Here is a 21328-nt window from a genome sequence, read left to right as displayed (position 1 = left end):
TTGAAGACTGAAAGTGAACTTTAGATGTGTGGTTCTGACCACCCTGAACACATGAAATTCACTGCACTTGTTCACTGATGTGGCTGTGAAGCAAATTCCTTGTTAAATTCCCAATCTGATCAATGTCTTTTCTCATCCTATAAATGTCCTTTAATGAATGTTTCTTAATTTATTGCCAATCTCCACATATGTGTTGGGCACAATTTTTGCAAACTTAGATGCAAGTAAGTCGCCTGGTTGACCACAGATCTCGTAATTCTGTCTTGAACAGTGGGGTTCTTCTGATGTCCGCTTGTGCAATCTACATCCATCTGCTCTTAGTTTTGGTGGTTTAAGCCTCTTACGCAGACCAAGGGCTCCTGACACGATGATCCATGTTGCTACATTGTTTTAGTGTAGTAGAGGGTCACTCAGAAGTTGGCAGAGAAGGAGATAGACAACACGTTAGGAACATTCACCACTGACATTGATTTGCAGCAGAGAAGCATCTAGAAGTCATTCATCTTGGCATGATGCAATAGTTGAGGATGTTAACTTGAGCAAATAAGTAACTTGGAGCAGCTAATATATTTTGCATCATATATATATATATATATATATATATATATATATATATATATATATATATATATATATATATATATATATATATATATATATATATATATATATATATAAAAAGTATATACATATACATATATACGCTGCAAAATATATTAGTATATTAAATACAAATTATATATATATATAACGTCTGTTTTCTTTTCTATTTTCAAATGTAACTCATTTCAGTCCAAGAAATATGTCCCCTTCCTATTTTTTTTATAATCACTGAAAACAGTTCTGCAGATTTAATATAAAGTTTAAAAGTACAGCATTTATTTACAATATTTTTTATTTATTTTATTTGTGTTTGTGTATATGTATGTGTGAGGAAGATAAAATTGAAAGGTTTTATTGTCACTTTTGATCAATTCAGTGCATGTTTGTTAAAGTTTTTTTGGTGAAATGTGTTTAATTGTCTTAAAAAAAATGTATTATTTTGTGTGTGTGTGTGTGTGTTTTTTCTGTTAATTTTATGGGTGAAATGTTATCTGGATATGTTGTGAGATTCACCCAGAGGTGTGGAGAGATGTGAGGACAGGATGTGGAATGACACTGCTGGAAACGGTGTTAGATACACGCCCGCAGTGACTGATTGCTCCCATGAGGCGGTCAGGCATGTCGTTTGGCATTTGTAGTTTGTACCTCCATCATCAGAGGAAGGAGAAGCAATACGATCACAGAGTCACAGAGGACATTCACATAAACACTTCTCCTATTAACTAAACTAATACAAACACAGCGCGCTTAAACAACCAGCCATACACAAACATGCCAAACTGAGTGAAAAATTTATATCCAAACAAAAAAAAAGCTCAAATCCATCCAAAAGCAAAACAGCCTGGAATACCTGTTTGAAAATGAATGCACCACAAATAAACAGATGGATAGTGTTTCCATAATGGAGCACAATAGAAGAGCTCTTTCTGTTCCAAGAGAAGAGGAGAGCATCTTGAGTGTAGTGCTGTATAATAAACAACTCGAGCTTCCAACCTGCTCTCATCCCTCTCTTCCATCTGAAAGATGAGTTATGTTCATCGTGACATCAGTATTGTAAGTTTCTGATTACAATGAGTAGATGAGCTCCATTTCTCAGCAGAAAGTAGTTGCTAATTTAAAACTTCATATGTTGTGTATTTCTGAGAATTTTCACAGATGTAGGACTTTAATGTGCTGCCTGCTGGTATGAATCCATAAAACAAATTACAAGAATAACAGCTGAAAGGATCACATAAATACATTATTATAATTACTTCTTAGCATGATAACCAATTTCTGCTGCAGTACCTGTATTTATTTAGTTGGGTTTCTTTCTTTCTTTCTTTCTTTCTTTCTTTCTTAAAAAGCACTTAAATAGATGTGTGTGGGTATACAGTATATATATATATATATATATATATATATATATATATATATATATATATATATATATATATGGAGAGTTCAGATGCAAAACCTCTAAGTGCCATCTGGAATTTTCATCTAAAATTATGATTTTTATCAAGCTCCTATGCTAAGGTTGAGTCATTTTACTTTAATTGCAATGTGCAGATAATCCATGTCCCCATTTTTCAAAATGCTTATAAACCATACAGAATGAGTTTTTTTTTTTTTTTTGAGAAAGTAAAATTGCACAAAGTTTCCTGTGAGGGTTAGGGTTAGGTGTAGGGCCATAGAATATAGGCTACAGTTTGTACAGTATAAAAACCATTACGCCTATGGGATGTCCCCACTTTTCACAAAAACAAACACGTGTGTGTGTGTGTGTGTGTGTGTGTGTGTGTGTGTGTGTGTGTGTGTGTGTGTGTGTGTGTGTGTGTGTGTGTGTGTGTGTGTGTGTCTGTCTGTCGGTCTGTCTATCTATTTGACGTATATTTCTTTGGCTATATATCAATAATGAATAACAAAACTGTCATTTTGTCTTATCATTTATTCATTTTATTGTTTATTCATTTATTTATTCATTTTTTTCTGTACATTGTGTTCTACAATAAGTAGAAAAGCGCGGCAATATTTATTTATTTCACGTGGCTGATATCAATAGCCTAATTTATTTTTAAACTGTGGAAACTGTATTATCTATAATATTTTGGCATGAACTAAGATTGGCATGGTAGATTTTTCGTAATGCAGTAGGCCTATGACAGCATGTTTGGGAATGATAACGTGATCGTGATTAATAATTTCTTGCATGAGTTTTTGACTAAAAGGGCTGCCGATAACCAAATGTAAAATAAGCCATATCGCGTCTTAAAAACAAAAACAACTTGAGTGGCCCAGAGTTTATCAATTCACAACTTTCCATGCGAACACCCTCAGGGAGGTTAGTCAGCATCACACAGCTGTGTTGACATCTCCTCAACACTTTCCACCCGCTCCAATAAATTAGACAGGCAACACATATAAACAAGTTGTATTTATTTTACTTCCCGTATCGGTTCAACAGCCTCGGTGTGTATCAGGAAATGTGATAATATGCGATAATATTATGTGGAGAAATGGACAGTGGCGAGGCGACTTTAAATGGGGCTGGGGAAAGGGGAGGGAGCGCGTGAGGTAGAGTCTCTCAGCTCGCGCTCATCTTCAGTCAGTCCACTACGCGCTCGCTCACTATCCGCGAGAGTCAGCAGCAGCCACTTAGAGACTTTCTCTAAAAAATTGCCTTATTCAGAGAAGGAAAACGACAAGACTTCTGACATCTCTTGTGTCTTTTGAAGGGGGTCACATACAACTATCCAAAGCGACATGTGGATTTACAAAATTTTGCTCTGTGTGGCCGTTTTGGTTTACTCAGGTAAGTTTTCCTTCAGTCAGAGAAAGCGTCTTACAGGGTCTCGTGTATTATATTTTAAGGTAATAACTGCATTATGTTTTACAGCAATAGACATACGTGTAATACATGGTTTTAGGACGAAAACTGAGGTTACCATGGTTATTTTTTTAGCATCTTTTTTCATGAAAGTAACACATTCAGGTTTTTTTTTAAATTTTTTAAAGATTATGCTTTCTGACTTATATCTACTCATATAATTTTTTTTTTTACAAATCAGTGTTGAGTCTGCTGACACAAATGTCCACACTGCTATGGACAAATAAACAACAGCATAATAGACTTCTAATGTAAACTTTGTTTTACTATCTATTGCTTGATAAAACATTTATAACACATATCATTAAAATGTGTTATTTTATGTGTTTATTTCCTCAAAAACACGTTTACTTATAAAGATTATTTACAATATGCATATATCTAATAACTGTGAATAACATTATGTAAATATGTAATTTTGTACTGCATTATCATTGAGCATATGTATAGGATATTTAAAGTCTGCATGAAATCAAAATTAACTCTTTTTACATTGTTAGCACACATTATTAGCCTTGTGGTGAACAATTAAATGTGCAACTAAATCTACAAAAATAAAAATTATTTGTAATCTTTTAATCTGAAATTGGCTTGAAATGGCATTCCTTCTCTGATGATGTCAGTTTGACGACTTGGACTGAACATCCTTAACAACTTCCCTCCTCCAATCTTTAGTCTCTTGCGAGCTACAGATTGTGAGGAGGTTTGCTAAAATCAGGCCCCGCCTTCTTTTTATTATTATTCAGTATTCTTATTTTTTTTTACTGTGAGTTCATCACAAGATTAAATAAATAAATAAATAAAAATCAGTTGCAACTTCCAGTTCACACAGACTTTACAGTTGCTTTATGTTACTTATTTTGTATAGTTTTTCCCCCCACCAATAAAACTACAGTAGTCCCAAAAGAAGGAACTCTGCAAAACTTCTTTATTATTCACTTAAATTTCAATTGTTTAATTTTTCAGCTATTGAAATACATTCGGCATGCTAACAAATTTCAGTTCATGACTCAAATTACATGTGTATCAAAAGCGTCACAGTTCCCAAACATCGTATGAAGTTTCACTACGGAAAACTTCACAGATGTTGACATTCATGGTGAGTGGGCTGTTTCTTCGCAAAACATCTGGATAAATGAGTCACCGACAGTGTGCGTGGAGCCGAAGGGAGAGATGTATTGTTGGAGTGTGGCACTATGAAACCCTTCTTTTGAAATCAAAACCGCTTTATTGCACAGAGCCTATTAATTATTCTGTGTTTAGTCATTTCGTTTTTAATCTGCAGTACTTCTGTGACATTGAAGGGTCAGTGTAGCTCGTAGGTTGCCCAGAGTTTAGAACAGCTTAGTTTTATTGATTTTATAGTAATACATTCTGTGTAATAGTGTGCAAAAACTTTTTTTCAGACATATTGAGCCCAAGGAGATGTTTAGAAAACCTTTCTAACTTATCTAACCTTGGTGCTTGTTGTTCTGTTCAGACTTACGTTCTAATAATATTCAGAGTTAGTCAAGAGTTGGAGTCTTTTCAGAGAGCATGACTGTTGGCTTTGGGTCAGTTTTAGAGCTTTGACTGGGTGTAATGTTCCTTGGTTGGTCTACTATCAAAATGTAGGGCTTGTTTCACACACACATAACAAGCCTGATCTCACAATGTGGTTTGTGGCTGTGAAATTGGTGCTTTCTAACCATGTGCTTGACAGATAACTCAATTCTTATGACTGCAGCTGGCATGGATGGGCTCTGGTGGTGATTTGAGAAGGTTTGGTGCTGCACACAAGGATCAGAGCCAGATTTCTCTGGCCTTCAGAATCCTCTCCACCACCTCACCAAAGCAGACAGTGATTGATGCCTTTGCATCCTGCTATACACATAAAGCTAATTTATTGCTCCACTGACTTTAATAGCAAATTATTTTTTCCCTAACTGTTACGACTCACAAAGGGTATGACCCAGTAAATATTCTACCCACCGCATAACTGAGTAGTCGATTTGTGACCTTACTATTAGAAAGTTCTTGCACAACTAGGATCTTTGTGAGAGTAATACTTCTAGCTGTGTTTTATTTAAAGGGATACTTTTGGAATGTTAACGGTCAGCCTGGAAGGGATAGTTCACCCAAAAAATGACTGCATCATCATTTACGCACCCTCATGTCTTTCCAAATATCTATGATGTTCTTTCTTCTATGGAACTCAAAAGAGGATATTTGGGGAAAAAAATAGTATAAAATATGTGTAAAATAATAATATAAATCTTTTTAATAGCCTCTCCCATTAGGCTTATAGCCAGCCTTTAGTGAATAAGTGATGTGACATTCAGCCAAGTATGGTGACCCATACTCAGAATTCGTGCTCTGCATTTAACCCATCCAAAGTGCACACACACAGCAGTGAACACACACACACACCATGAACACACACCCGGAGCAGTGGGCAGCCATTTATGCTGCAGCGCCCGGGGAGCAGTTGGGGGTTTGATGCCTTGCTCAAGAGCACCTAAGTCGTGTTTTTGCAGGCCCGAGATTCAAACCCACAACCCCTAGGCCACGACTTCCCCAGTCCCACGACTTCCAAATAAACGTTACTGATTAAGAGAGAGAAAATCATGTGCCATCTGTCATGAAACACATGTTTGGGCACTTCTCCCTGTTCTAACACGTTTAATCTGTGTGGCAGAAACGAAAAGGCATGCCCTGCAAGATTACCAGAAGACGGATGCTGTGCGCCTGGTCACAGCACCTGATGTGTCCTACATGTCCAAAGGCCGCAAGATGAGTTTGGGAAAGTGTGCACGCCGCTGTAGCCGCAACAGGAAGCTTCAGTTCATCTGCAGGTACAGAAGTCTACAAAGATTAAATCACAAAGACACTAAACTTCATATGTAATCATAAACAGCTGAAGTGTGTCTAAAGAAAAGGAGCACACTACCAGTTTGCTCTTGGAAACTGGCTGATTTGAAATATAATTGGGTTAGCTAATTGTTTACAACACAGTGTGAGAGGAAGCAGCTGGAATCTGTTTAACCAGTGGAAATCAAAAATCAGCAGTCCAAGTATTTCCTATTTTGATGTGTCAGGTCGATGACCTCTGGGTACTTCTGCATAAAAAGAAAATGCAGCTCTTAGTAGATAAAAATGCCATTAGGTTGCATGACATTTGACCTTTAGCTCTTGGACAGTTTTTTTTTCTTTTTTTGAGGCATCATCTGACTTCAAAATATAAAAATGTGACTACAATAGCTATTTTATGCTTTGCTTTACATGGTAAGAGTATCTACTAAATACATTAATTGATGACATTAAATCTATTTTGTCACCATCCTTGTTTTTTTTTGTATGCTTAACATTATTTAATATGATTAATATGTGCTATATATTTTGCAGAGCATTCAACTTTGATCAGAAAACTGCAAAGTGTCATTTACTCTCCTATGACAGCCTCACCATCAGTGTCCATATGGAGAATGACTTCAACTTTGATCTATATGAGAAGAAAGGTAAAAAACCTGCTTTATTTCCACAGGGTTTGACTTTTTTTTTGTTTAGTCCAGAGAGCATGTATAATTGGGATTCATGAGATATTATTGACCATATCAACATCTACCAATATCAGTGTTTACAATTATCTAATTAAGCCCATATTAGAAGCATATAATTTTTTTTTTCCAATTCAAGCAGTACTATTTTTCTACACCGGATTTAAAAAATATGAAACCATTAGCAATCTTATTACTGTGTAATATCTTAATCCTGTGTGTACATTTTTTGTTGTTGTAGAACGTAAAGTTATAGATTTGGCTTTAGTTGAAATTCCGAAACAGTATAGATTTCTGATATCATCCATCATATCATCATCCATCATATCACCTGTGGGACGCTTGGCACTCTTTTTTGTTGTTGTCTTTTTCTCTAAAAAGTATTTTAGTAATCATCATAAATCATTTATCATTTGAAAGCTTAGAAGCTCAAGATTCATCCTGTGAAAACCATTTTGAAATCGGATATTGCTTTACCATGGAAATGGTACTTTAAAATCTAATGGCGGTCACCTCCCCCTTACTGGGCAGGGTCAAGTGTCATAAAACATTATGCATTACGGTCTTCTAGAACCAAAACTTTTTATAATCTTGGCAACAAACATATCATTGGAAAGGTCTGAGTCTCAGGATTTCACATTTTTGAGTTATTTTGAGATAGAAGTAAAAGAAAGAAAGAAATCTAGAGAAAAATTCATTAAGCAAAATTAAAAATAGTTTTGATGACTCCCAGTGGCTGTGTGTGGTATGACGCCCTAAATAAAATCTCACATGAACCTCAATTTTTTTCATATCAACTTCAAATTTATAACATAACTTATTTAGACAAAAGGCTTTAATTTTATACCAATTTTAGAGTAAAACCTGTTATGTAAAATGTTTATAATAAATAAAATAAAATAAAATTAATATAGCGCATATTATTTACAGTACATTTAAACTTCTATAACTTTTTCATACTTCAATTTTTTGAAAAAAAAATAGCACTTTTGCCAAAATCTGCTAATTTTCTTCTTTAAAAAGAGACCAACCTTATGTTTATATTCCAAAGTGTTCATAAATGATAGATGGTTTAAACCCTTTTAAATCTCAAAGACATCTAGAATTAACCCTCTGGAGTCGATTAACGCGTATACGCATTATGAGGCATTTTCTCCTGATAACCCCCGAAAAGAACTTAAATTACACTTTCAGTTTTGATAATACAGATAAGAGCAATACATCAATCGAATCTGTAAAGGGTCTACTTTTTTGTATACATACATAATAACAACAAAACTTTGTGCATTTATAAAATAAAGATAACAAACAAGGTGTGTTGTCTGCAGCCTTGGTCTGCGGTGATCTTCATTTATAAATGCATCATTAAAAAAACTGTAACTCAGTGAATACTCAACAAAGAAACATGATAGAGATATATCTATAGAAAGCTTGACATGTCTACCTTTAAACTAAACAAGTGCTGCTGAAAACAAATATTCTGTGATAAAGTAATCCATATGAAAACAACGCAATGTCCGTTTTTCATGTCTCCCTTCATTATCTTCTAATGCGACCACGCCCCCACGCTGAACGCGCTATTGAGATTATAATGTTTCACTTGAAGCGCACGGTGTGAATACGCCCATACAGCAGAAAACAACGCAGCAAGACTGTTCAAGTTTTTTTTTATTTTACTGCTCATCGCTTCGCGATGAGAGGAATAAGACATAATTCACCCAAAAAAGATGTGATGTGGATAACCTCAGGATTTGAGATTTGGATTTCCTCAGAAAAAAATAATGAAGCGCTTTATTCAGCAGAGATCATAAACATGAGTAAATCTTTTTTATTTATTTATATACTTGTAGTAGTTTTCACATAACGTGTAAACATTTTACTAGTTCGACTTTTTCCAAACTATAATTCTTGACTAAATGTTTAATCAAGTGAAACATTATGAAGTTTCAATAACAATATACACTACTAAACCATTCAAAAGCTTGATGTAAATAATATAAATGTAACAAATAAATGTACATGTAACAAATGTAACAAACAATGTTGTTCTTTCAATTTATCCCCAAAAAAACCTGAACAAATATTCTCAGCTCTTTTCAATAATAATAATAATAATAATAATTATAATAATAACAACATTAAATGTTTTTTTTTTTTTGTAGAAAATCTGATTGTTAAAAGGATTTCTGAAGGATTGTGTGACTGGAGTAATGATGCAAAAAATTAAGCTTTGAAAGTCAGCTTTGATTGTTCCTAATAAACTGTTTAACTGCACTCGCAAGTGAATATTAAAACGATACATTTATTTTGTCTTTACATTCTTTCTTGTAACTCTTCCCTCTCAGTCAAAAACCTGACAGAACGGCTCATTATTCACCCCATTATGCAGGCCTTTGTCTTCTCAGCTGTAAATCACAATGACATTCATGATAGTTGACGCCTACTCGCATATGACTTTTACAAACAAAAAGTGTCTCAGAAAATTTAAATCAATATATTGTTTTCTGTGAGTGAGCAAACAAGATGATTTTCACATAATTTAGAAATAAAAATTCTAGGCTACAAGCTCCAGTTCTCAAAAGTCCCGGGAACCAATGTTCTGTATGTGTTTTATGGCCTTATTCAATTGATTTAATATTTTTAGTTTTTCACTAACCACACATAACATTTTTTTTTCTCAAAAACACAGTCATGTACATACATGCTGCTCACATATTATTATAGCCCAGTTTGTGCTGATTACAGTGATATTAGACTTTAGCCATTTAGATGTTTATAAGAAACTGAAAAAAGCACAAATGTCAGGGCATGACAAAAGTTCTCTAGGCCCCAATATAAATACCCTTAGACCTCAGAGGGTTAAGACTGAGTGTGAATAATTGTGAGATCAGTGTCCATGTGATGATGACACACTTATGCAAACACACACACACACACACACACACACACACACACACACACACACACACACACACACACGTTATATCTATCCACCACCAGGATAAGGATGATGCAGCAAAATGACTTTCACTAGAAGTAAATATCCCACTGTTTGTCCCTACTATTTCTAAAAGTACTGCAGATTTTCTGAAGTGTAAAACTATTGATGTTCTTAAGACTTGACATTTATCAAATGTTTATGCAGACCCAGAAACACAAAGATCAGGCAGGAATTTCTGTTGACTTTGCTTGTCTGTATGTATTACTGCTGACAGCAAAGTGCAACAGTGACATTTAGAGACTTTTAGCAACCTTGGTTGAAAACTTTGTGTTCAGTAAATTATATTATTTTGCTTTTATTCAGCAAGTGCACATCAAGTTGATCAAAAGTGACAGCAAAGGAATTTAAAATATTACAAAAACACAAATTCAGCATACATCATTAGAATGGTTTTTGTCACAAAAATATATAAATATATAATATAAATATATTTTTAGTTAAGACTTTTGCACATAAATATTATGTAACCTAAGGTTTGTTTGAATGTCTGTTGTGCTTTAGACTTCATGAGAGAATGCATCATTGGTAATGGATTCAACTACAAAGGAAAGAGATCGGTGACCAAGGGTGGAGTCCAGTGCCAACTCTGGAATACCCAAAAGCCGCATGAACACAAGTAAGTGCTTACTCATCCTCTTTACCTCCCATTCTTGGTTTGGTCTGTCTTTCTCTCACTGTGGGCAATTAAACGCAATTACCCACCATGTGCATTTTTGTGGCTATCAAAAGTCTTGTGGAGCGTAGATAGCTGATAACATCTCCTTGGTAAGTTTCAGTTTATTTATTTATGCACATATTACGCTATTAGATAGCTAATGGCAAAACAGACTCTGTGAGTCATAAAAATACCCATTAGCCTCTAATGATGATGAATGTGCAGTTTTATGCATGTTGTCTCACTGGCTTTGGTTCGTTAGAGGGTTCTCACTGAGTGTAAGTGTGACATTCAGTGCAACTCAATGATTCTCAGAAGTGGAGGGCCAACAGAGACAATAAGGTCAATGACAGGAACGCCAATGAGCGGCCAGCACTTTTTCAAACAATTGCTTCCATTCTTTCATGACCAAAAATAGATGTTTGTTTACAATTATGCCTATATGCATAAATACTTCAGGGCAAGTTTACCCCAAAATATACATTTTTGTATACACTTACATCTAAAAATAAACACCAAGAAGCCATATGCAGCCTGGAACAGATGTCATGTTTAGAGGATTTGAAGGTTTGTGCATAAGTGGGAGTTTGACTGAAAGCAGCACAAAGCTAAGATAAGATACCTAATGCAGAACACGTCTTAGAGTTCATTATGGCTACAGGAATTCATTAGGGACACCACATGGTGCTTCGATTTACTTCCTGTACTGAAAGTCGATACGATAGATCTGCCCTATTTTTTTGGCCTTTACAGAAGTTTTATGCACTTTTCTTAAAACCTGAAAATGTAATTACCTTTTTAGAGACCTTGAACCCTTACCACCAACTTTCCCGCTCTAGATATTTCCTTCTCCCTTTCTCCTCTTTTTTCTTCAACTCTTTTTATCTCTCTAATAGACATCAGTACAGTTGTAAAGCCAGCTTTTGATATGCTTGCCTCTGAAACATCACAGGCATGCTTTATCGGCTCAAAAAACCAATGGACCTGAACGTTCTGAAATACCACACAGGCCTGTAGGTCAGCTAATTTGTCACAGATTGCATTTTTATCTGTATTCATCAATCATCATGAACTTGATTTGTGTTGTGAATGCCAAAGGCAATTACACAAAAGATAATTACCATTTGGCTTAAGGCAATGATTTATTAATGGTTTACAAATATTTGCATGGCAAGGGTAAAATACTTTTTTATACTCTATGCATTATCTGTATCTCAGAGTTTTACCATAAAGTGGTACCCATAAAGAAATAGTAAGTGATGATGTACAGATGATGTACAACTTTAAATGATGTACAGTTGATAAATATTCCAGTCATAATTGTGGCCTGTATTGGTCTATATGGGATTGGTCATCCCATCATGGTGGTCACCAATGTCACATATACCAATTCCTAACGTTATTGCCATAACCCATTTATTTTTAAAATATTTTGGTTTCAAAATAAATGGATTATTAGATGAAAGATAAATGTGTAGTTCTGTAATGGCATTGGTAGCCAAAAACATTTGTTTTTGTGTGATGCTACTTTCATAACATTCAAATAATAATAATAATACTTAATTCCTTACATTTATATAGCGCTTTTCTAGGCACTCAAAGTGCTTTACATTGTCAGGGGGTATCTCCTCATCCACCACCAGTGTGCAGCATCCAAATAGCCAAAATAAAATGCTATTAAAACAACAATGCTCAAAATGAGCGTTCTCTCACTCAAGCACTGTTGAGTTTTTGCCCTTGTCTGACCAAAGGCTTTACACTACACCATTCGCTTGCCAAAATCATTATTTAACTACATGCATTTGTTGTTTTAAGAATCAACCTTTGCACTTTTTCCATAAGTAATAAGAAAAAAATGAAGATGCAACAATTCCCCCAGAGCCATGTGCATGTTAAGATCTTGCATCACAATGAAATGTAGAGTAGCAGATGTGTTCTGATGTAAAAGATATTGTTAGTCATGCCATTCTTATTAATATAAATATAAGTTATTGAGATCTCCTGTTGTACTTGGCTGGAAGTCACAACTGTGTCATGTGACATCCAAGTTAAATTTGTGATTCTTAGTTCAGTTGTAGTATCATATGTTATTGTAATAAAAAAGACAAAATAACGAATAATTGTAAAGGATTGCTAACATCAATAAAAGAGTATTAAACCACGCTCTGCAGCTAAAAATGTCAAGTAGTGTGTAAAAGAGTGACAGTAGGTTGTTCAAGAAATTTGGAGCAATTTAGCTTAAGATTCACAAACATCACTTCAGTTTAATGTTTTCTTCTCACTCTGTTAGTTTCTTACCTCTGAGGCACAAGCACAGAGATCTACGGGAGAATTTATGTCGTAATCCAGACAACACCACAACAGGTCCTTGGTGCTATACCACAGACCCCAAAATACGGGACCAGGACTGCAGCATCCCACAATGCTCGGAAGGTGAGTCCAAGACCATCAACCTTTTGTATTTGATAGATCACAGTATGCTCTTTTATAGCTTTTAATATATATATATTTTTTTTATTTGATAAAGCTATGAAATGAATGTCAGTATTATTAAGATCATTTGGCCTGTAATTTGAAAATCATTGTAAATTTCAAATTTAAATCTCTGACATTTAATGGTAAACAGTTTATTGGCAAAACTGAGCTTTTTTTCATCTGGAAATTTCAAAAGTCTCCATTTGTTCTCAGTTGACTGTTTTGGAGAAACATTTTATGTTGAAAGGATCTCACTTATGATATCTCTTTTTTATAGCTGTGTAATATGAGCACTTGGTTTGCATTGATTTTCAGTCCTTTAAAAACACATTTTTTATGTGAATTGTTCATTTATTAGATTCAAGACTTTATCTATTGAAGAAGAACTAAAGTGCTTGATTGTTGGGGTGACTGGAGATTTCCGTTAATAGAAGATCACATTGAGGTGCATGCATAAAAAGGGGGTTTCTGCAGAAAAAGCCAATAAATCAGGCCAACAAAGAGAGCCTCTTTTCTATTTGAAGTGTTTCATAGTGTGGCTGGGAAGGTTTGTAAATAAATTAGTTTTGGCTTAGTCTTACAGTTACTAAGCTCTTTACTAAGTACTGTAATAATTACATGTTGCTTTAATCTTTTATCAAACAAAATATTTTAGAAGCTGCAACATACATTAGGGGTTAAAAGCAAGGCCTAATGATTGGTACATCTGACTAGCAAATTGAAACGTCAGATGATTTATTTTTAGACAATCTGAGGGGTCACATGTGGCTCCGTAATTGCTTGTCTTCTTGATAAATGTGATTACAATCCCTGCAATCATTAATCATTACTGATTAGTCTATGCGTAACAAACATGTGCACTCATTTACTAACAGCATTCAGCCACAGTTGCAGTCTTCTAACCGTTTAACATGACAACCAAGGTTGAACCCTGTTGAGTCATCCTCACAAGCATACTAATATCGCTCAGCTGGACTCTTTTGGGCCTTGTCCTGGTTAAAATTCTTACCAGCCATGTTCCATGTTCATAGTGGAATGTATGACGTGTAATGGAGAAAGTTACCGTGGACCATTGGACCACACAGAGAGCGGCCGGGAATGCCAGCGCTGGGACCTTGATGAACCACATAAACACCTTTTCCACCCTAAAAGGTATGAGACCTACCAGAAAATGCATACAGTAAGGGACAACTTTCGTTAGACTGATTTTCAATCAGCTTGGCCAATATGGCATACTTGTAAAAAATGCTAATCTCTTTAGTTTGCCTGTTGGGTGCTTATGATGATATCTAAAATCATGCGGTTTGTTGCAAAAAGGTGTACAGTTACTTTTCTAAGAGATAAAAGTTATGATTTTGCACCTGGAAGACACAAAATCCATAGACTTACATTAAAGGGATAGTTTACCTAAAAATGAAAAATATGTCATCATTTACTCACCAATTTGTTCCAAACGTGTACGATATTTTGAAGAATGTTTGTCACCAAACACTTTCTAGTGTCCATTAACTTTCATAGCATTTTTTTGTACTTTGCAAGTCAATGGAGACTGAAAACTTTGTTTGTCCACATTCTTCAAAATATATATTTTTTGTGTGTTCAGCAGAAAAAAAGAAATTCAGAAAGGTCTGGAGTAAAATTTTGAGTAATTAGAATTTTTGGTGAACCATCCCTTTAAAGAGGAACCTGAGACTAATCTAAAATATTATAGGAACTTGGGAGGTGGCCTGATTTGCGACAAACTAACAACCAATCAGAAAATGTTAGCAACCCCATAGCAATGCTGGAAATCATAAAATCCACTCAAAACGCTTGCATGAGTTTTGCATGGCAAACAACACTCACATTTCTTCAGATGATTAAGCTTCAAAGAGAGTTTCAGATATCATTTGAATAACTAGTCAGTGATTTGATAATGTTTTGCTGAAGAAAGCTGGGGTCATGAGTGGATCATTGGCCTCATGTCATTTAACATTTATTGTGGAAAACAACTCTGATATGTTTTAATCTGTCTGAAATCACAATGTGTGCAAGCATCTTAAAGTGATGGCCAACAGCAGTCATGAAAAATTACATTTTGTTTTGGAAAACATCATCTGTTTTGTTCATGTTGGACAGAAATATGTTTTAAAGTTCCTTGGACATCTTTACTCAATTATACACCTTCTCTGTGTAGAATAACAACTGAAAGAGACCATATTGCTACCTGATGTACATGCACTTTCCATTCAATGGCATTTTCATTTTGCCTAACCATTCCAGTGGCCCAGTTACATATTTAGTTCTGGGAAACAACAATATTGTTAATCTTGAAATAAATGTCAGTTTGTTTTGAATACCTCCCTTAAGGGTTTCTAAACACACAAAGTCTATTTTCTTAATATGTCAGATTGCATACATGGTAAATGATTTTGAATTTAGCCTAATCCGGAATGGCATTTGTGAGCAACTTTGAAAAACATTTGAAAAATCAATAAAGTTTTTGTCCCACTTGACCTCATGGGAACTGTGTCATGCCCCCATTTGATATAAATCACTAAATTTAATGACTGCTTTGTGTGAACCTACCAAAGAGGCAAAGTGTCTATGATGTCTTCAATCAACCATAAAAACCCATTTAATATTACAAGACAGAAGCTCTTCGACCTTTACATGACAAATCTACCACAAAATTATAGACAATGTTAGTGTGAATACAAAATTAAAATCAATTCAATCAATCAAATAGTTATTTAAGATTGACTTTAAGTTATCTAAAAATGTATTTAATAGGAACCAATATAGCGAATGAGCATGCAAAACTAAAAATTGTGACCTGTATAACTATGAGTCTTTACATGTATGCAGAGTGATGAGCTTCTGTCTTGTATGCTTTACCTAAGAGGTCCTGATTTAACAGTGGCAGAGAGCATGTTGTGTATTTTCTGGAGGTTATTCGAATTTTATCCCGCCTATAAATCAAAGTTTTGTAGAACCAGGATAGTTGATATGTGGCATGTTAAGTGTAATCGTTTTGCCCTTCCTATGACAGATACCCCGATAAAGGTCTAAAGGACAACTACTGCAGGAACCCAGACGGGCGCCAGAGACCCTGGTGTTTCACCACTGATCCAAGCACTCCATGGGAGTACTGTAACATCGAACAGTGCGGTGAGTGTGCACGTCCGCATCTTATGTGTAAGATGACGAGACAGAAAAAAGAACAAAAAGAAGCCAGAGAGAAGGAGAATAAAAAGAGGCAGAGTTTGCCAAATTTACAACTTCCTCTTCCTGTAGCGCTGGCTCCCCTCTCGTTTGGGACCCTCACAGGAATGTTGTTTGTAAATGAGAGAGAGGAGGGTCCACCTATAAAACTCTCTCTCCTCTCTTTCTCTTTCCTCAGCTCTTGCCCCGTCTTTTCAGTACTGTGCCTCTCTGTTTATTTTCCCTCATCAGTGCAATAGAGCGTTGCCTTATCTGCATGAGAGAAATGTGCTTGAGTTTCAAGTGCTATGTAAACCTTCCACGCTAAAGACAAAACACGCGTGTGGGTTTCAAACCTCCAGTTCGTGCCCAAAAACCTATTATTATAATGACACCCTCACCCCTACCTCCTCCTCGCACTGCCTCTGTTTATTTTCATTAGCGAGACGACGGCATGTTGGTTCAAGTGGGAAGCGAAACATAAACTCAGGCGTCCGACGCTCGTGCTGTTCACCATTCTAGACCGGGGCATGGGGGTTTCATTTGTATTTCAGAGCTATTTGGCTAATCCATGTCCATGTAACCTTGAGCAAAATCCTGTGATGGATTCTCAAAGATCACCGTCTTGGGAGGAACTTTTCACCACACTCTTTCCTGTTTGGCCGAACGCAGCTTCTTTCCATACACCTCAGCATCTCAATAAGTATCTAAACAGAATTTAGCTATGTATGTCACTTGTTTTTCACCTGTGGAAACCATCATAGGTGAATCTCCTTTTACAAGATATGGCTTTTGTCTAATTGCAGAAGGAACATCATATTTAACAAGACTATCTGATACTCTATAAAGCTAAACATGCTCTTAAAAGATACAATACTGCTCTGCAGTAAACATAGTAAGAAAAAGTGCCTCATTGTTTCCACTTGCTTGACTGCAAATATTGCTAACCTAACATTGTACAAACATGATCCCAGCTAACAGAGAATGTTCTCAGAACATTCTGGCAAGGTTCTCTCAAAAGTCTGAATAGACATGGTTCCAGTAATGTTAATAGAATGTTTGTTAAAATCCTATCTGGTCTTTAATAACGTTAAATCGTTAGCTCAAATTATTAGACATTATTTATACATCATTCACACACAAAAAAAAAAAATCCCTGAAATGTTTAGTTGGATGTTCATCTAGCATTTTTTAAATGTTACTTTTTCTACTACTTTACTAGTTTGAAAAAATGTTCAAAATGTTCCGACATTAAAAAACATTTAAAAAATCATGTTCCCATAATGTTTGTAAAATCATAAAATGGAATGCTTCCTTCTTGTTTTTGCAGACCTTCATATAAACATGAAAAAAAAAACGGTATTAAAACATTTTAAAAATGAAACATTCTGAGAATATTCAAAAACAACGTTAATTTAAACGTTAACATTTTTGTTAGCTGGGATAACATTGCATACACTGGGATCCACTGTAGATCTCTTCAATTTCTCAGTGTACTGGATGCATTTGAGAGTTTGATTTTGGGTTTTACTGTTATGACTAGCACTATATTCCCATACTGCTAGCCTCATTAGCAGACTGAAAAACTGGCAGTTTATTGGAGGTAAACATAATAACTGTTTCCAATGAGCGTAATTTATTGCAATGAGATTCATGGGCAAAAAGAATATATATACTATATCTGTTGTGGACCCAAAAAAAGCTCTGTAGGCTACTGTTTTAGCATTTGTCACAGACTGAGTGACTGCTTTGACTCATTCAGGAAGCATCTCTCTCCGTTATGCAGGATAAAGCTGTTTTTATTCCTCCTCAGGCAGCACAGTCTTACAGTTAATAGTGAATCTATGATTCAGCGCTCATCATGCCTAAGGAGTGATATTATGCTTCATTCTCTCAATCTCTATGTCTTTCTGTTAATGTTTTACATTCTTTACTCAGATTCAGACATCGGCGGTCACACTGACAACACAACAACTTGTTTACATGGGCGTGGAGAGGGTTATCGTGGAACGGTTGGCATCACCCACGAGGGAGTGACCTGTCAGAGATGGGATACCCAGTTTCCCCATCGACACTTTTATACGCCACAGAATTACCGTTGCAAGTAAGAAAATGCTCCTAAAACATATGCATTAAGTATCGATGTAGTTCAGATATTGACCTGTCTTTTATTGAAAGACTAAAACATTTAGTACATTTAGGCATCACAACAGATGAAAAAGTATAAAAAGGGGTGAAAAAAATGGCATGAAGATACCTTTAAATGAGGAATCCACTCAAATCTAAGGAACAAAATAAAAAGTTTTACCTGGACAAACACAGCCAACAAATGAAAGAAGATAAAAATGTTATATTTAAAAAAAAATACGTTTTTAAGATCAGTCTCAGTCAGTTCAGAATATGCTCTTGTAACTCTAGATGTGTGATGTGTTTAACTGTAAGACTGGGCAGCTGTGGCCTAATGGTTAGAGACTTGGACTAGTTACCAGAAGGTTGCTGGTTCGAGTCTCTGTGCTGGCAGGAGTTGTAGGTGGGAGGGAGTGAATGAACAGCGCTCTCTTCCACCCTCAATACTCATGGCTGAAGTGCCCAAGGCACTGAATACATAAGTGCCTGGGTGCTGGATATATAGCTGCCCACTGCTCCGGGTGTGTGTTAACGGTGTGTTCACTTCTCACTGCTGTGTCTGATGGGTTAAATGCAGAGCACCAATTCTGAGTATGGGTTACCGTACTTGGCAAATTTCATGACTTTCACTTTGTTTATATGATTAAATTTACGCATCTGCACTGCAGGGATCTCCGGGAGAACTACTGTAGGAATCCTGATGGTCGTCATCTTCCATGGTGCTTCACGACTGACCCCAATGTACCTATGGCATTCTGCACCAACATCCCTCGCTGTGGCATACCACTATCTGAACCTGAAGGTAAGAGTCATTCACATTATTTTTTCTTTCTGGTATCCATTCGAAAGTTTGGCATTTCTGTTGCATGTTACCAGCATTACATTTTCCATTCTCATTCAAACAGATGTGCATGAACACAGACCTTCAAAAAATGTTTTAACCGTTTAGACCTCATTGCTCTTCATAACAACTCAAATTTATTACAGCATATGTTCTTAAATAACAGTAAAACAATATATATATAAACCACTTTATGTCATCAGTGTCTGTCAGGCATTGGGAAATTCACTGTCTTACACAAGGCTTCTGGGTTTTGAAATCATTCTGAATTGACGCTACCATGGAAAGTCATTGCCTTATTGGGTAGCTAATGTTCAAGAGTGTCATGTGTTCTCAACCGTAATTCTCTTTCCAGAGATCACGAACTCTTACAGCATAATCAGAGCTCAGGGATATTACTATAATATGCAGATAATTTTATGTAAAATATCAGCAAAATCCAGGGAGAAGTTTTATTGAAATCCAAGGCATATTGATACTTTTGTATGCATTTGAACATTTCAGTGCAAACTGAAATTAATTGTTTCAAATATTAGTTATCTGGTAAAAGCACTGTGGCAGCTGTAGCTTATTGATAGAGTATTTTAAGCCATGCCCTTGTCCGGAGATATTTAACTCTTGTGAAGTTCTGTGACATGTCTGACCCTGGCCTTGCCTCCTCTCTGTCTAGATGTGTATTTCTGTACTGCGAACAAAAATTCCAGTACGCTAGGCGAGTTTACAGACAGCGACCATAAAACCTATTACACTTATTTGCTTTTCAGAAACATGTTTATAATCTAATGGTTTGATCTTGTTTTCCATGATGTTATGGCTGGCGTTCTTCCAACTTTGTTTCTCTGGCTGACTAAAACTTCTGAAGTAGTTCCTTCTTTGCATATCAAAACGACCCTCAAAAAACATTCCTTGACTTTGTTCTTATTAATCCTCCCCAGCAAGACATAATATCTAAATAACTGCTTTTCATGATGCTCAAGAATGTTGTAGCTCTTTACCCCTTCTTTTCACTCTCTTTCATTTGCTCTTTCTTGGCTGTCTTGGCATCGGTATACGGTGGTCCCTGTAGTCCGATCTCCAAGGCCACTAATGGGGGCTGTTTGAAACATGTGCAGGGAGCAGGAGCCACAGTGTGGGAATGAGACAGCATGAGTCAAGCATTAATCACTGCTGACAGCTTCGTGTGACTGGCAGGGCCCAGAAGACGCTTCATAGAAGGACTCGCACAAGCGCTGATGTTGAGATCGATTTAGCCGGTGTTCCAATTGAGTCCGTTGGGATGATCGTTCGACTGTTGTGTTGTACTGGGAGCCCTGGTGTGTTTCCATAAGCAGTGTTTCCACAAACCTGCAATGTTTCTTTAAGCACTTTGAGTTGCAGAGTTTGATAATAATTTTGGGGCATTTAGGTTAACAGCATTGATTAAAAGCAAAGTTCTCACTGGGATCATTAAAATATCTATATTTAATCATGCTGCATCTTTCACTTTATGCATATATTTATTTTTATTTTTATGTTATTGCTTAGTGAGTTCAAAGAACTTGAATTTAAACTTTGGCACAATCATATTTTGTGTATTTACCTTTTTTTCTCTTTTGCCATGAAAATGAACTTATGCCATGGAATAAAAGCAACTGATTGAATATACTTTGATGTAAAATAAAATAAAATAAAATAAAATAAAATAAAATAAAATAAAATAAAATAATTAAATTAAATTAAATTAAATTAAATTAAATTAAATTAAATTAAATTAAATTAAATTAAATTAAATTAAATTAAATTAAATTAAATTAAATTAAAATTAGACACGATGCCTTGGCAGCTAACTGAACTAAATAAGTTAAAGTACTAAAATTACAAAAACTGAAATGTAAATTCATCAAACAGTCATTTAAATCTAGATAGAAAAAAAATAAATAATAAAAATGACAGAAGAGAATAAAAAAAATACTAAAACTAAAATTCAAAAGGAATCTGAAGATTTAAAAATTAAAGCTAATTAAAAATATTAATAAATACTATAATAGTATATAAAAAA

The 21328-nt window shown here is 35.4% G+C and overlaps 1 protein-coding gene across 1 annotated transcript in view; it reads left to right on the top strand.

Moving 5' to 3' along the window:
- The first annotated feature begins 3174 nt into the window (after nucleotides 1-3174).
- The window catches only part of hgfb (hepatocyte growth factor b), a 32792-nt gene continuing 14638 nt past the window's right edge, over nucleotides 3175-21328 (top strand). Inside the window, exons 1-9 of the mRNA XM_059506779.1 lie at nucleotides 3175-3397; nucleotides 6150-6306; nucleotides 6857-6969; nucleotides 10511-10625; nucleotides 12955-13097; nucleotides 14171-14291; nucleotides 16171-16289; nucleotides 18261-18426; nucleotides 19118-19251. Coding sequence (XP_059362762.1) covers nucleotides 3349-3397; nucleotides 6150-6306; nucleotides 6857-6969; nucleotides 10511-10625; nucleotides 12955-13097; nucleotides 14171-14291; nucleotides 16171-16289; nucleotides 18261-18426; nucleotides 19118-19251 — 1117 coding nt within the window. The 5' untranslated portion in view covers nucleotides 3175-3348. The remainder of the gene's footprint in view (nucleotides 3398-6149; nucleotides 6307-6856; nucleotides 6970-10510; nucleotides 10626-12954; nucleotides 13098-14170; nucleotides 14292-16170; nucleotides 16290-18260; nucleotides 18427-19117; nucleotides 19252-21328) is intronic.

The sequence above is a fragment of the Carassius carassius genome, chromosome 23 (assembly GCF_963082965.1).
Source record: "Carassius carassius chromosome 23, fCarCar2.1, whole genome shotgun sequence".
Classification (NCBI taxonomy): domain Eukaryota; kingdom Metazoa; phylum Chordata; class Actinopteri; order Cypriniformes; family Cyprinidae; genus Carassius; species Carassius carassius.
This window is presented reverse-complemented; position numbering and strand designations above follow the sequence as displayed.